The sequence below is a fragment of the Xiphophorus maculatus genome, chromosome 7 (assembly GCF_002775205.1).
Source record: "Xiphophorus maculatus strain JP 163 A chromosome 7, X_maculatus-5.0-male, whole genome shotgun sequence".
In the NCBI taxonomy this organism is placed as follows: domain Eukaryota; kingdom Metazoa; phylum Chordata; class Actinopteri; order Cyprinodontiformes; family Poeciliidae; genus Xiphophorus; species Xiphophorus maculatus.
In genome coordinates this window covers 18000201-18014674 of record NC_036449.1, presented here as the reverse complement: position 1 = coordinate 18014674, position 14474 = coordinate 18000201, and the positions used below count along the sequence as shown (strand labels likewise).

Below are 14474 nucleotides of genomic sequence, written 5' to 3'. Positions count from 1 at the left end.
TATAGATAATTTTTGCTATGATCTGTGATGATCATTGCAGAAATGGCTCTTTGCTTTTCAAGGGTTGTTGACCCCTGCTTTAAGTTTAAGACCAAAAGGCAGATTTTTGTCTGTGTTTAGATATAGAGTCACTTTGTGTTGTGTGCTATAAATACAAGCCATCTCTGTCTGAGTAGTATTTGAATTTCTTACTATTTTCTGATGTTGTTGAATATTAATAGAATAATCTGTTTTCAAATATTAGGGCTCAGCAGTGAGTTGTCCAGTTTTGTGAGGCAGTTTTCTATTGTCCTGAGTGGAAAGTGACCTGGAAACTTGGAAAAATGAATTTATTTGTATAATTTTTATAATATATTTTGCCCAATCAAAATAATGATCTTTGAAATATCTGAAATATTGGTTGTGGGTGAGAAGAAATCCTTCAGGTGACCCGACATATATTTGCAACTATTGAAAGAACCTTAAAATTGAAATTGCTTTGAAAATATTCTCTCAGTATTATATCATAAATTGCTTGCCATACAATGGAAAACGAGAGGTTCCTCTATGGCTGTTATTAACGGTGAAATAATTGCCGATAGGTCATTTAGATCGATGGGATGTTGTGGATTGACTAAATTGTTGTTGATAAAATTGAATGACCATTTCCATGTTTTAATATTATATTAAGACCTACATCAGAAAAGTGTAGCTATATTAAACATAGAGTGGTTCTGAAGCCACTCCTTTGCTATCTTAGCCATGTGCTTTGGGTCGTTGTTCTGCTGTTCTTGTCCTCACTCCACTCTGACAAGGACACCCTGGACCAGGTTTTTGTACATTTCTTCATTCATTGCTGCATTCATCTCTTTCCTGACTGGGCTGCCAGTTCCTGCTGCTGAAGAAACATCCACAGATCTTGATGCCACCACCACCATGCTTCACTGTAGGGATGGCAGGCCCGTGCAGAGACCACTGAAAGGGCAGGTGCTCAAAAAAAAAAAAAAGGGCACATCTAACCGCATTCTAGGAAAGACTATTAACAAAACCACACAGCTTTCAGAGCTTAATAAAAATGATAAATTACAAAATTGTGAGACATACAATGTCTCACAATTTTGTGTCTTCCTGTGTTGACTGCATTTCTGTGTCTTTGATTTCTGACTGTTGTCCCTCTCCTTGCCTGTCTTCCTGTGTTGTTGACTGCATTTCTGTCTCCTCCTCTGATCTATCACTTTCCTTCTGTCCATCTGGGAGCAAGAAACAAACTAATCATTATTCTACACCTAAATTTAGTACATCTTAGCATAAGAAAAACACAACAGATGCCCTGTAATATTAAATATATTGTTCACTACCAAAAGTTACATGTTGATAATGTTAAGAACATTTTTTTTTTTGTTCGTACCTGCAGTACTCGTTCTGACCCAGTCGGTCAACAACTAGTGACCGACTAGTTTTGCTGCATCTATCAATTCTTTTCTTTTTTGTTTCTGCCGTCTTTCTTTACGTGGCATCTTTGAACTGAAAAAAGCAAAACATAATGAATTATGATAAGAACACTGTATTAACCACACTACCAATTATTTACCTTTGTGTTTAAACCAATATGTTTTTCAGTCCTTAGCACAACATAATATTAATTTCAGAGAAAAGGAGGCCTCTGCTGTGGAGCTCAATATGTTTCACAATTATTCTATTAAAAATATAATAATAACCTCAATTAAATAAAATACAATTGTGATCAATACATTTTGAATTGAAACAATTTTTAAACAAAAGTTTTGCTTAAAAATTTTTTTTTTAAATTAAAATCAGAGATCTATGTCTCAAAGTGAGAAAAATTATTTGTGAACAAACTTATTTGCTCATGTCATAAATCTTTTCTTGCTATTGTAAGTTTTTGTTTGTGATTCAAAGTTTTGCTTGCTTCTCACATGACGTCGTGGGCAGGGCCGAAAATTGCAACAAAAGAATTCTGATGTGTGCAAATAAAAGTTTGTTTTGCAAAGAACTTTTTAAGTTAAAATTTAGTTATTTAATTAAAAAAATTAAAATAAAACTTTTTGTTTAAAAAAAATAAATCATTATAATTCAAGCAGTTTTGTAAATTCTATTCCCCTTCAAGATACATTAACCTAATGCCAGAATAAATGCAATTAATATACATTATGCAGCAAAGGAAATTAGATAATCGGACATATATTCATTATAGAGAGATGATCGGTTTTGGATCGTTGATGTGGCCCCATCAGCAATAATGAAGAATGACCGCTATCATTAGCGATACAGGGAAGAAGCTTTTTAGTTATCTTGCTTTGCTACCAAACTCGTTAGCTAACAGCTAGCTAATAGGACAACAACAACAGCCTAATGTCTGTATGATAAAATACTGAATCGATAGATAAGAACAGTTTTTCCTTACTTTTCCTTCCTTCCTCCTCCACGTTGAGCTCCGCAGTAAGCTACTGCGCAGTCTCACTGACTGAGCGGGAGGCAGCTGCGTCATGCGTCACGGACAAAAGGTCAAAGGTAACAAGGTGACCCGAAGGGCTTATTATGTTGTTTTTCTTTAAATAAAAACAACAACAACAAAAAATAATAATTTTAGTACATATCAGAGGAGGGCTTGGGAAATTAACTTTAAAAAATAAATAAATAAAATAAAATAAAAAATTGGACCAAAAGGGCACTTTAGGGCAAGGAGCAAAAAGGGCAGGTGCTCAAGCACCCCCAGCCCCCCCCTCTGCACGTGCCTGAGGGATGGTGTTGGCCTGGTGATGAGTTGTCCCTGGTTTCCTCCAAACACAACTTCTAGAATTCACACCAAATAAATCAATCATTGTTTCTTGTATAGTCCTTCCGCTTACCTTTTGGTAAACCTCCAGACGGGCTGCCATGAGCCTTTTGTTGAGTGGTTTTCTTCTGACTCCTGGAAGTTTCTCTCTTCATAGAGAAATTATAGAGCTCTGATAAAGTGACCACTGGGTTTTTATTCACCTCCCTAATTTAAGGCCCTTCACCTTAAGGGTGAAAGGCCAGCTAGCTCTAGGTTGAGTGGTGATTCCAAACTTCTTCGATTAACCATTGAAGGAGTCCACTAATAAGTTCATTGGAACCTTAAAATCAGCAGAAATGTTGTTTTTTTTTGTATTATTTCCCAGATCTGTGCCTCAAGACAATTCTGTCTCAGAGCTTTACAGACCATTCTTTTTATTCCATGCTTGGTGTTTGCACTTTGACCTGCACTGTCAGATTGCAACCGTATAGAGACAGGTGTGTGCCATGCCAAATCAAGTCCAATCAACTGAATTTACCACAGGTACACTCCATTTAAAAGAGGAGTTATGTAAAATCAACTTTTTGAGCTTCATATTATGTTATTGTGTTCCTCTCTCATCATTAACATATCAAAAAGTTATTTTGATTAATTCCTCCATCTTAACACTCACCCCCCAGAAAGTACAATGGAAAAACAGAATGCGGACGTTCTGCTGCATGATAAGGGATTTTTTAAATCCCTGAATCACCATGGCAACCATTCGGGGTTCTCTAAACATTTGCTCACATAAAGCATTTAAGAAATAACAGAGTAATTTTGTGATGTATTTCATTTACAGCAAGTGAAAATTTAAGTTTATGAAGTAAGAGTCTTCTTGAATTTATTGCTTACTGTTTTTTCTTGTAGGATTCATGGCAAAATGATACAAAATGCAGTTTCTTCATTAGTATTGTACCTTTCTTTATTGTAGCCATTGTTAAAAAAAAAAAAAGTCAATTTGATCATCGTTTGTAGATTTAAGGATGCTTTTGAAATATCCTGTGTTTAATTTATTTTCCTCTCTTATGTGTTGTTACAGTGTTTGCATTCACAGAAACTACAATCTGCACTGAGTTCATCATGCATTGCTGAAAACATGCACACAAGAGAGGAAACAGCAATGATTTCACTCAGGCTAAAACATCCCTCGACCATTAATTGTGAGGAATCAATAGTTTAAAAAGGTCAAAGCTGTTTCAGATCAAATTCTATGTAGCATATTTGTGTGTAGTGGTACTAATAGTACGTATGCTAAATTATGATATTAATGCAGCACAAATGTGCAGGTTCCCTCAAATGTACAGTTAAATTCTAGTTATCTTTGACATGCATGCCCATGTCCATATTAAAGAGTGTCAGTGACAGTGTCCCCACCTTCTTCTCCAAGCAGATGTGCAAAAGGAAATTCATTTGCTGATATCTGAGGGAAAATAGGCCATCCTGGCTTTTGTGATGAGACAACAGTCCCCTGTGTGGCAATAAAATACAGATGTCCCAGTTATAGTGAGAAAAGGCAGCAGTGATGAAAGAGTATGTGTCTGTGTATATACTGTATATCGATATATATATGACAAAAGTAAATTAGGAAAACAGATTCAGATTTTTTCTTTCTATTTTGTTGATGAACAACAACAAAAACATTTAATTCAAAATATATTATGTTATGGTCAACACAATCATGACTAAAACTCCTGACTTCAAAGTTGTATAGACTCTGCTTCGACAGGAGGGCATGCAACAAAAGATAATTTCTGTGAGTTTCGAGAGACAAGAGATATCCATGGTAAGATTGATCTTTGGAGCAGTATTATTTGCATATTTATCGGAAATGTTTTTCAAGTCCAGGTTCAGCAAAGTCAGCCATCAGAAAATCTATTCATATAATCAATGGATGGATATAAGATAATAAATGCACCTTTGTATGAATATCAAACTAACTGAGATGCACATGTAATGTTTATTGAAATATGATTAATTTCTTATTGGCTTAAAATATATGTCCAAACAGATACTCACCACACATTAAGATCAAATTATATCCAAGATGAAACACACTTTCTTAAACTTTTTGTCAGCTGTGATGATCATTTATCTAAATCATGTATATTTCACCTTTAGACATGAGTAAATAAGTAAATCCGTTTTAGAATCACAATTAGGGTGATGCAATTCCCTTCTTCAAGAAGCAGAGTCAACACAAATGTGTTTGTGTCCCATCTGGTGGTCAAACATTGAGATTACCTGGCACACACAATGAATAAACAATAACAGAATTATTGATTCACTTCAGTCATTCACCACATGTTGAGAAAAACACAGAAAGAGGCTGTGGCCTAGATTTAGGGAGACATTTTTTCAGATGAGCAGATGAGAGACCTCATGGAAAGCTAAAATTAGATATTTCTAAAAAGCAATGATAACAAAACACTTCAAACACACTTCTGTTAGTTCTGTTTCATCTCAATTCAGGCAGAGACATAAACAGATGCACTGGCCTTCTAGAGAGAGTGTATTGTTCCAGATGACCCAAATTTAGATCACATAGGTTGTGTTTAAAGTTCAGTGTCCTAATTTATCCATTTCACATTATTTATCCATCCAACTAGTTAGGACTGTTTAGAAGTCAGTCAACAGTATAAAAGTAAACAAAAAACAATGACATTATCATTATAAAGGTGAGAGTAATTGATTTGACAAATTGCACATACAGTGCCAGTGATGTTTATCAATAGCAGCAGACTGGGTGAGTGAGGAGAGTGGTGAACAAATCGGTAAGTTCACTGCTGTGGAACTGAAACTTAGTGACATATTTGAGTCACAACGTCGCCATGATAATTTCACAATCTACATTCCAATCAGGTGTTTGGGAATAAATATTTCCTGTCATATCATCATTAATGTGGAGCAGGGATGCATCTGAAAGTTGCATGACTGTATCTCTCAGGGAGAGGTCTGTGGCCCTGCTTTAGAGACTGTGCAAAGCAGAATTCAATCTTATGAAATGTAAAAAAAGAAAAATCCTGAATAATGAATGACAAACTTGACAAAATTGAAATCCAGACATTGTACAGGCAAATAGTGATTGTCTTTATTCATTCACAGGTCATATATTTCCAATTATAAGATTGCATTTCACGTAAGAAAAAAACATGACTCGCTTCTAAAAAAAAGAGAACACACACACACACACACAAAAGCATGCCATAACTACTAACAAAAAATGGCACACAAACAGATGTAAATAATTTCCATGAAACTCCACAACAGATTTAAAGTATGAAAGGTTCCCTCGCTTTATGAAGGAAATGAGAAATGCTTGTGTGAAGCTCAAACACCAGCCATGATCAAAAAGCAAGCATAGTAATAAAAGGCTCTCATCCACCGTTATATCTCCCGATACTGTAAATAAAAAAATACAGAATATGCTTGAATTAATTAGATTCATAACCACTGAACATGTCAGATATTTTTTTTTAACTCAGAATGGCTTAGCTTTTAAACCAGACAAATAAAAACAGGCAACTGATAGAAAAAAATAATCATTTAAAGATCAAATGTATTTGTATATAATTAACACAATGCATGGAAGCAGCTCTGACGATTCTGGTACAGGACTATTAGAAAAATTAGCTTTTTGGTTACAGTAACATTCACCGCGTATGCATGCATAAAATAACCAGACATCAGCTCATGGTTCAGCTGGGTTCTTCTTATGATTTTGGTAGTTATATCCGTCATTTAGAGCTTGTGACAAAGTTGAGTGACTTAGCACACTGGCTGAAAGAAAACTACACTGATTTATTTTAAACTTAATATGTTCAAAACATGTTAACAGATTTTGAACTATGTAAACCAGCATATCTGTAAGTTTTCAAAAGAATTGGACAAGATTTGACTCATTCTAAAAAAAAAAAAATTAAAAAAAAACAGTATTCAAATGTGCAACAGGTAGCCTGGATGCTTTGACGCAGCAGAGTCAGTGACTGTGAGGGAGGAAATAAAGGCAGTTTACCTACAGCAACTGCACTTTTATTTGATATTAATATATCTATATATCTGTTTTGGTGGCAAAAATGACCCTCGTTGACTTCCTTTAGTTTTGTGTTGTAGATATTTAGAATGTACTAATGTGCAAAGCCCTCTAAAAATCGATTAACAGGAATAAACAGACATGAATAGTTCAAAAATTTTGTTCCTTTTGTAGAAATGCTAATTCTGGGGAGATATAAAAGTAAGCTTATAACTGACAGAGAAATTGTAATCCCCAAAATAGCTAAGCATTTTGTTGTTTAGAGACATCTGATTCAAAGATCTGTGGTTAACACTAACAGTTTAACAAAATATAACAAAAATTAGAGCTGATCATTAAAAAAAGCAGATAATTCTGTATGACTGAGCGAGGTTGTTAGTAGCTTGGCACCAGTATTCTTCCAATGAGAACACATTGTTCTGGGTCCAGGTCAGTGACATGTTAATCCAAATTACTTAACCTGATTTTAGAGTGGACATATCGTTGCATAAAGCACACAGCCAGTAATTCTGGATAAAAGGGAGAACGTTCTCTCAAGGAACAGTGTCAGTTTCCTCAGCCTCCACCAGGCAAGACTGGTCCGAATCCAGGACTCGGAACGGGGGGTGGTACTCGAATGCTGTGATCATAGTTGAACCGAAGCTGTGCTTCTGGTGCAGAAACCAAATCACAGCAGAGACTCCCACAACAGCCACCACGCTGAGAATGACCAGAGCTGAGACCATTGCACTGGATTCTGAGTAGGAGAAGAAACAATGCAGGGAAGGTCTCAGCTTAGAAGACAAAGATCACAGAGGAATACACAGAGAAACAACAACAGAAAGCTCAAAGGTTTACTTACTGGGTCTGGGCTGCTCCGCTTCTGAAACAGCACAAAAAAAAAAGAAAGAAAGTGAGGTGAGACAATGAAACAAATACTATAGCTTCAAAGCTCACACACTGAGTGCATATAATATTACAGTAGTTTATAAAAGTATGTGCAATCAGTTAAGCTTTATTAACTTCATTTGGACTTTAGGTGATAGTCCATAACAAGGTAGCACAATCTTTTCTAAAAAATAAAAATTGTAAATAAATAAATACAATATGATTTCAAAAGTTTTTTGCAAAAAGAAATTGAAACAGTAAAGAAAGAGATTGCAGTAAAATGTAACATGTTACCTTTGTGATATAGTGTTTGGTTGTACACCAAAAAGTTCAAGTTTGGTCTCAACGGCTTCCACATATTTGCTTATGTGACCTACATGGCTTGTTGCAAACTGAAACCAATACACTATAAAGTTCTCTCACCTGAGCAGTGGAACTCTCCAGCTCCTACAGATATGTCTGGAGGAGATGGAGGTTTCTAGTAAATGGCACCCTTGCCCAGCCTGTCAACTACTGTGGTCTACCATGTCTTGGTAGGTCTGAAGTTTAACTGCATAATAACTGCTTGCCCTAAAACAAATGTTGGTGAGCCATGTAAGCTCCAAGCAATCAAGATTCGAACATTTGGTGATGCTTGTTTAATGTAGCAGAAAATAGCTTATGATTGATGTTCAGGAAAAATAAGCAATTGCAACTAATTTTTATTGACAAAACAGTAGATATAGCAAGATGTGATATCTTCAATGAAACAGCATTAGAAGAAAAATAACATTTTTCTTTTTCTGGATATACACACTATTCCCTGTGTGGAGTCTAAGGCTCAGGTGTTGATGCTCAATTCAATGTTTTGCAGACATCAGATTTTTTTTTTTGCATGGTTGTTTATGCTACTAATTTAATGAGACTGCAATTAGACTGTAGTGTGAACAGTTTACGACCCGAATACACATATACACAGAGGAAGTTGGATAAGATGCAACATGACCTTTCTGACTGCACATGCTTTGAAAAGAATTGGATATGTGTCTGATTTAGGCACAAATTTTAGAGATTTTAGGGGGAGAAAAGATCAGAACTGTGCTCAGACTGCGATGAAAAAGTCAGATATGGGTTGCATTTGCCTGCTGCGTGAATGTGGCCTAAGTTTGCAAAAAAAAACCCAAAAAAAACCAGATGACCTTGTCATTGTAACATTTACCAACACAACCATTAACAAGTTTTCCTGATATAATGGAAAATGTGAAAATCTGTTATAATTTCTTTCCCTTCACAATTATAGAAAAATCCACTTTGTGGTTCTAATGTGACAAAATGGGGAACAAATTCTGTTCATTAACTATAAAAACATCTACATGACAAAGGCAGAAATATTCACAGATGTAAAATATTTTTAACTTTTAGTTGCACAGAAAATCGACTCACTCTGAGCTGTTTCACAGACCACTCCGTTCTCCACGTCATCCTGGCAGCTCACATTTTCCCACCTTCCTGAGATGCTGTGCAGAGCCACACAGATATCCCCCCGTGGGATGTCAGCAGGATAAGGGCTGTACTCCCAGTTGGTGAAGGTTACAGACCTGTTGTTTGACCACTTCATGACATCATCTGAAAAGATACAACAGTCAGCACTTGTTTCTGTCATTTCTGGAAGTCTTTTATTTTCTAAAAGTTTCATTTGGAAATGGGAGAAAATGCATTTCAGTAGGCCTGGTTGTTATGTGTCACCTGATGTGTGTCTTTCGAATATCTTAAAAGCAAAAACAACAAGGATTTCCTGGTATTTTTTTAAACTAAGCAGTTTAAATCTGTTGGATCAAATATTGTCCAACACCAAAGACAAACTCTAAACAAGTCTTGGCTTGGATACTTTTGAATAACATAAAAAACCCCCACACCAACCAGCGTCTTTTTACATGACCCGTACCGTCTATGTCATACTCAATTCCCAGCCAAATGTTGACATCGCCACCTTTCCACACTTCAGGACTATATCTCATGACAAAATCATTTTCTTCGGCACTGTGGATTGTCAAAAGGCCTACAAAAAAAGCACAATTATGGCATCATAATCACAGACATTAATAGAATGTATCCCATTTTCTTGGTGATAAGCAGTGAAATAACTGATATCATCAGAAGTACCAAATCCTATGCAGTGAGAAAGTGCTGCTTCAAATGTGTAGCTTTTAATTTTGTCTTCTTCTCCATGGACAAAATGGTAACATCTATCTCCAAAGGGAACCCAAGTGCGTCCGTCAGCTGGGCATTCTGAAAAACAAAACAAAAAAGAAAAAAAACAAACTATTGTTTAGTTGATTAAATTTGAAATGGGTTTTCCACTTGAATACCAACTCTTAAGAGTTCAAACAAACTGGGGAAGCAAGAACAAAGTCACCCTCATGGTGAAACATGGTAATGGCAGTATCATGTTTTTTTTTTCTTCAGTAAGGACAGAAAAGTGATATGAGCAGATTTAGGGAGCTACAGTTAAGCCATAGATGTTTCACATCACTCACAGATTTAGGTTTAAATTGACATTTTAATTTTGCCAACACATTTCATCTGACTGGAAAGTAATATTAAAACTTTGGATTGACTTACAATTTTGTCTTGAAATTACAAGAAGAGGCTGATTGCTGTAATGCCAGTAAAGGTTTTTATTGACTACATAAAAGCTATAAATTATTTTGTATTTCCAATGTTTGTTCAAATAGATAAAAAAAAAGCCCTTGCGTTGTGTAATTTAGCGTTGCACTGTAAATACAGGAGAATGATGGAATAACATCCCTTAGTGGCTGCAAAAAACAAGAACAAAACACATTTGACACAAGAGTGAAGATTCAGAACAAAGACCAAAAACACACAGCCAGAGCTACAAAGAAATGTTTAGATCAAAGTATAATTATTTTCAGAATAGCCTATTCAAATTCAGAATCTACAACCAACTGCACATATGTGGCAACACTCACAGATTGATGCTCAAATACATTCTATGCACTACTCTCTGTTCACTAATCATACAGCTGCGAAATATTTCTAATTGCAATAGTCACTGCAATATTAATGTTTGAATGCAATATTTAGTAGGATATCATAATTCAAGTACTATGCCCATCATATTTTTGCCTTAAAAAGAGTCGGGTAGATGTAGGTTAATCAATCAGTGTAATCACTGCAACATTCAGCAACTATGTGTTCTCATATCATGTAGCTTAAGTCTATCACATAAAGTTTGATTAAATTACATCCAAGTTTGAAGCTCCAATGTGACAAAATGTGAAAAGGTTCAAGGGGAATAACTACTTTTGAAAGAGACAGTAGTTAATTCAGTGAGCTGCCAATGCACTTGATGAAATAGTTGTCACCAGGGGCGGGCACCTCTACAGAGGCGGAAATTTTGGTGGTTCAATGGTCTAATGCATGTAGGTGGATGCTGACGCAATGATCAAGAGAAAAGACATCTGCAGTAAACTTAAAAAAAAAGCAACTGTGGCTGCCCATCAGTCTGCGAAAGGTTGTAGGTAGAAGTGTAAAACCTTCTAGACAGCTGCCAATCTTCTCATGGGTGGACATTACTGCAAGTTCACCATCAAGTCAGACTGGCAATGAACAGAAAACTGGAAAAATCCCAGGATTTGCTTCTCAGGCGCAACAGAGCTCAACTTGTTAATTACTAAAATATGTGACAGCAAAACTATGTCAAAAAACCCCCAACAAACTTTTGCATAACTTTTCTAAAAGGTCATCAGCAAATAAAATACTCTGTCATGTTCTGCACGGCCATGTACAGAACATGGCAGTGCAGCTGAATATTGCAAAGCTGGACTCTGAAACAAAAGTAAACAGACATGTACATTAATTTACTTTGGACAACAGAAGGAGAAAGGTTTTCCACATCACACAGCTCCATTCTTACATAAAATAGCATGTAGGTGTGTTTAAGTATAAACATGTCATACAAACTGTAAGCCCTAGAAGTCATTGAATAAATACCGTATTTTTCACTGGTATGTTAGATAACTTCCTGCAAGTCACATTCAATGACAAATTATAAACTGGCTATCAGAAATGGTTAGACACGTTTCTGTGCCACTGTGCGCACTGTGGACTTTGGGGACAAAGGGAGAGAAAAGAACTTTAGTTGTTCAGTTATTTATTTAGGGCAATTTTCACAAACCAGAGGCGAGAGTTCAGGAGAATTATCAAGATGATGTTGATGTTTGGTACCTTAAACAATGCAATGGAGCAATCCACAGGATTCAGCACTGAAAGTTTGGAGGTGTGCCAGTTATGCATGCAACTATATGAAACCAACACTGCTTTTTACACAACAAATCTAAGAGAAGGTCCTTAAATAATCCACGTTTCTCTGGTCTGAAATATGTGCTAAAGTTTTATTGAAATACATGAAAGAAAATGTCAAAATGTCAGGCAACAAGCAGCCATGCGCAAAATAAATAAATGGCACAAGTGTTTGGAAATATATCTACACATCACTCCAGCACTGTTAAAGCTTCAAACAGGCTGCAGACATTTGACATTTTAGTGCTTGAATAACCTTGAAACTGCTGCAAGAGTTGCTGTGATGACTGAGAAAAATATACAAACATAATACCAGGAATGCAGAAATGCAGGACATCAGGAGATCTCACAACTGTTTTGCAACTTTTCAGCCCTTGGCCTGGTTCCTGTGTGTAAAACGGAAGACGCAGAGGAAAGGACACCCTATACAACACTAGTTTCCTTAAAAGTGTCCAGATTGTAGATTCAGACTAAAAATTAATTTTTTGTGGAAGACATCTAGTACAGATGAGTCACTTTCATGCCTTTTCCAATATTATTATTATATTTTTATTTATCCAAGAAGTCCTTTTGAGATCAGAATCTATAAAATTATAGACCTGGCCAAGACAACAGCCACAAAAATCAGAATTAAATAAAATCCAAAAGCTGCAACATCACTGGATTTTTTTAAATGATACTATTTTGCCAAAATATATCAAAAGCCCTTAAATAGAACACTGAAAAGAAAGTTGGAGGTTGTTTGGAGGTCCATGAACATATGCAATATGAGCTCTACAAATCAGGCCTGTAACAGTGCTTTCATAGCTTACATAACCTTTTAAGTTAAAACTCTACACCTGCTTCTGTCAATTATTCAATATTAACCAGAAGAATAAATACAAAACTCACACTAGTTATGGGTTGTATCTTCCCTTTGCAATTACTTGAATTAAAGAGATAGAAATACACCCTAACATTTTTCCACAAGCATATTTATAGGAAGCTGACAACTTCTGAGTCGTCAGTTTCAATTTGTGACTATTGTTCCCCTTTTCAGTCCTTGTGTGCAGAAAACAGTGCCATAACTATAAAAAAAACGGTTATCGTCGTGTATGTTTTATATTGACTTCGTCTTTGAAGATACACTTTTAAACAAATGGCTCAGATTGGTTTAGTGTAGCTCCAACGAGTTTCGCAACACGACATAGACAACATTCTGCGTCCTGAATACGTGCGGGGTCACGTTTAAGGAAAACAACAACAATGTCAACAGTCAGGAAAGTTGGAGAGCGAACAGTATATTTACGTGCCTCCCTGCGATAATGTGTTCTAACGCGTCCTATCGACTGAAATCCCCACAGCACGCAACAAAGTTTAACACCCTTTAAAAAAAAAAAAAAACAGGCCTAGTCGGTTTGAATATTCGGAAGGAAGCAGCGTCTTTCAACAGCAGCGGCGTTTACTGAGATTTCACCCTCTCACCTCCAGCTGAAACCGTCCTCAAGTGAACACACAGGGCGAAAGCCAAGCAGCTGAGAAACAGCGACTGGGGACGACGGTCACTTTTCTTCCGTGGCTCCATGGCAGCTCCACCAACCCTGCACCAGCAGCACCTCCAGAGTTTTCCCCGACTGTTGCTCTCGCGTCGACAATAACGCGAGCTGAAATCCCACCCACGACCCACCTCCACACGACACAGGCGGTCCGCGAACACGGCCTTAGCGCTTCACGACACACCGCACACGTTACTACGGCCCACATCCAAAATGTTTAATCTGTGCTGATGTGCAATGTTTAGTGTTGAGCGTGTAAACAGAACTAGAAGAAGCATTTTCTGATTTCTAACATTTAGGCTAAGTAATTAAGTAAAATATATGTGCAAATTTGTGATAAATAAAAAAAAAAAGTCATTTATTGTTATAAAAAAAAAATCGATGATCCAGAATAAGATTTTTGCACATACAAAGCGATTTTGCACGGTTCAATCTGTAGATGGCGCTGCAGGCACAGCGATCAACATAAAATAACCACTTTAAAGTGTATTTTCTAAATTCAGGCTGAAAATGATTTGCATTAGGGAGTTTAATGGGCTGCATCTCGAAAGTTGTTTACAATCTACCACAGCATAATTAGGTTAGAATAAATGCTAAAATAAACACAAGGGGCCTTGTTCAAACAGTCAAGAACTTAATTGCATTTTGTCACTTTCTAGCCATGCATAATATCCAATATTGCTACTTGCTGTTGTCTATCTCCTCATAAAAAATATTCATACCCTATACAGAGACTTGAATTACAGAATTAATCAGTGTCCAAAATAAAGTCAGATTATTCATGTGGCGTTATTGTACCCATTTATATAATTTATCACATTGTGCTATTACAGTGCTGGCTAAATGAAGGGCCTCAGAGGTAACTTAGGCTTTAAAAAAGTATGTCTGCTGCCTTCCTATTGAGTGTATAATGGAGGCACGGAAGCTTGCTATTTAGTGG

General features: G+C 36.3%; 1 protein-coding gene across 1 annotated transcript; it reads right to left on the bottom strand.

The window, feature by feature from the left end:
• Positions 1-5866: 5866 nt before the first annotated feature.
• On the bottom strand, positions 5867-13645 carry cd302 (CD302 molecule). The gene is made up of 6 exons (XM_005805321.2): positions 13464-13645; positions 9840-9965; positions 9622-9735; positions 9120-9302; positions 7672-7692; positions 5867-7566 (listed from the first exon to the last, which is right to left on the bottom strand). Exons 1-6 carry the CDS (start codon positions 13561-13563, stop codon positions 7364-7366), a joined length of 747 nt encoding a protein of 248 aa, XP_005805378.1. The 5' UTR covers positions 13564-13645; the 3' UTR covers positions 5867-7363.
• Between the last annotated feature and the right edge of the window lie 829 nt (positions 13646-14474).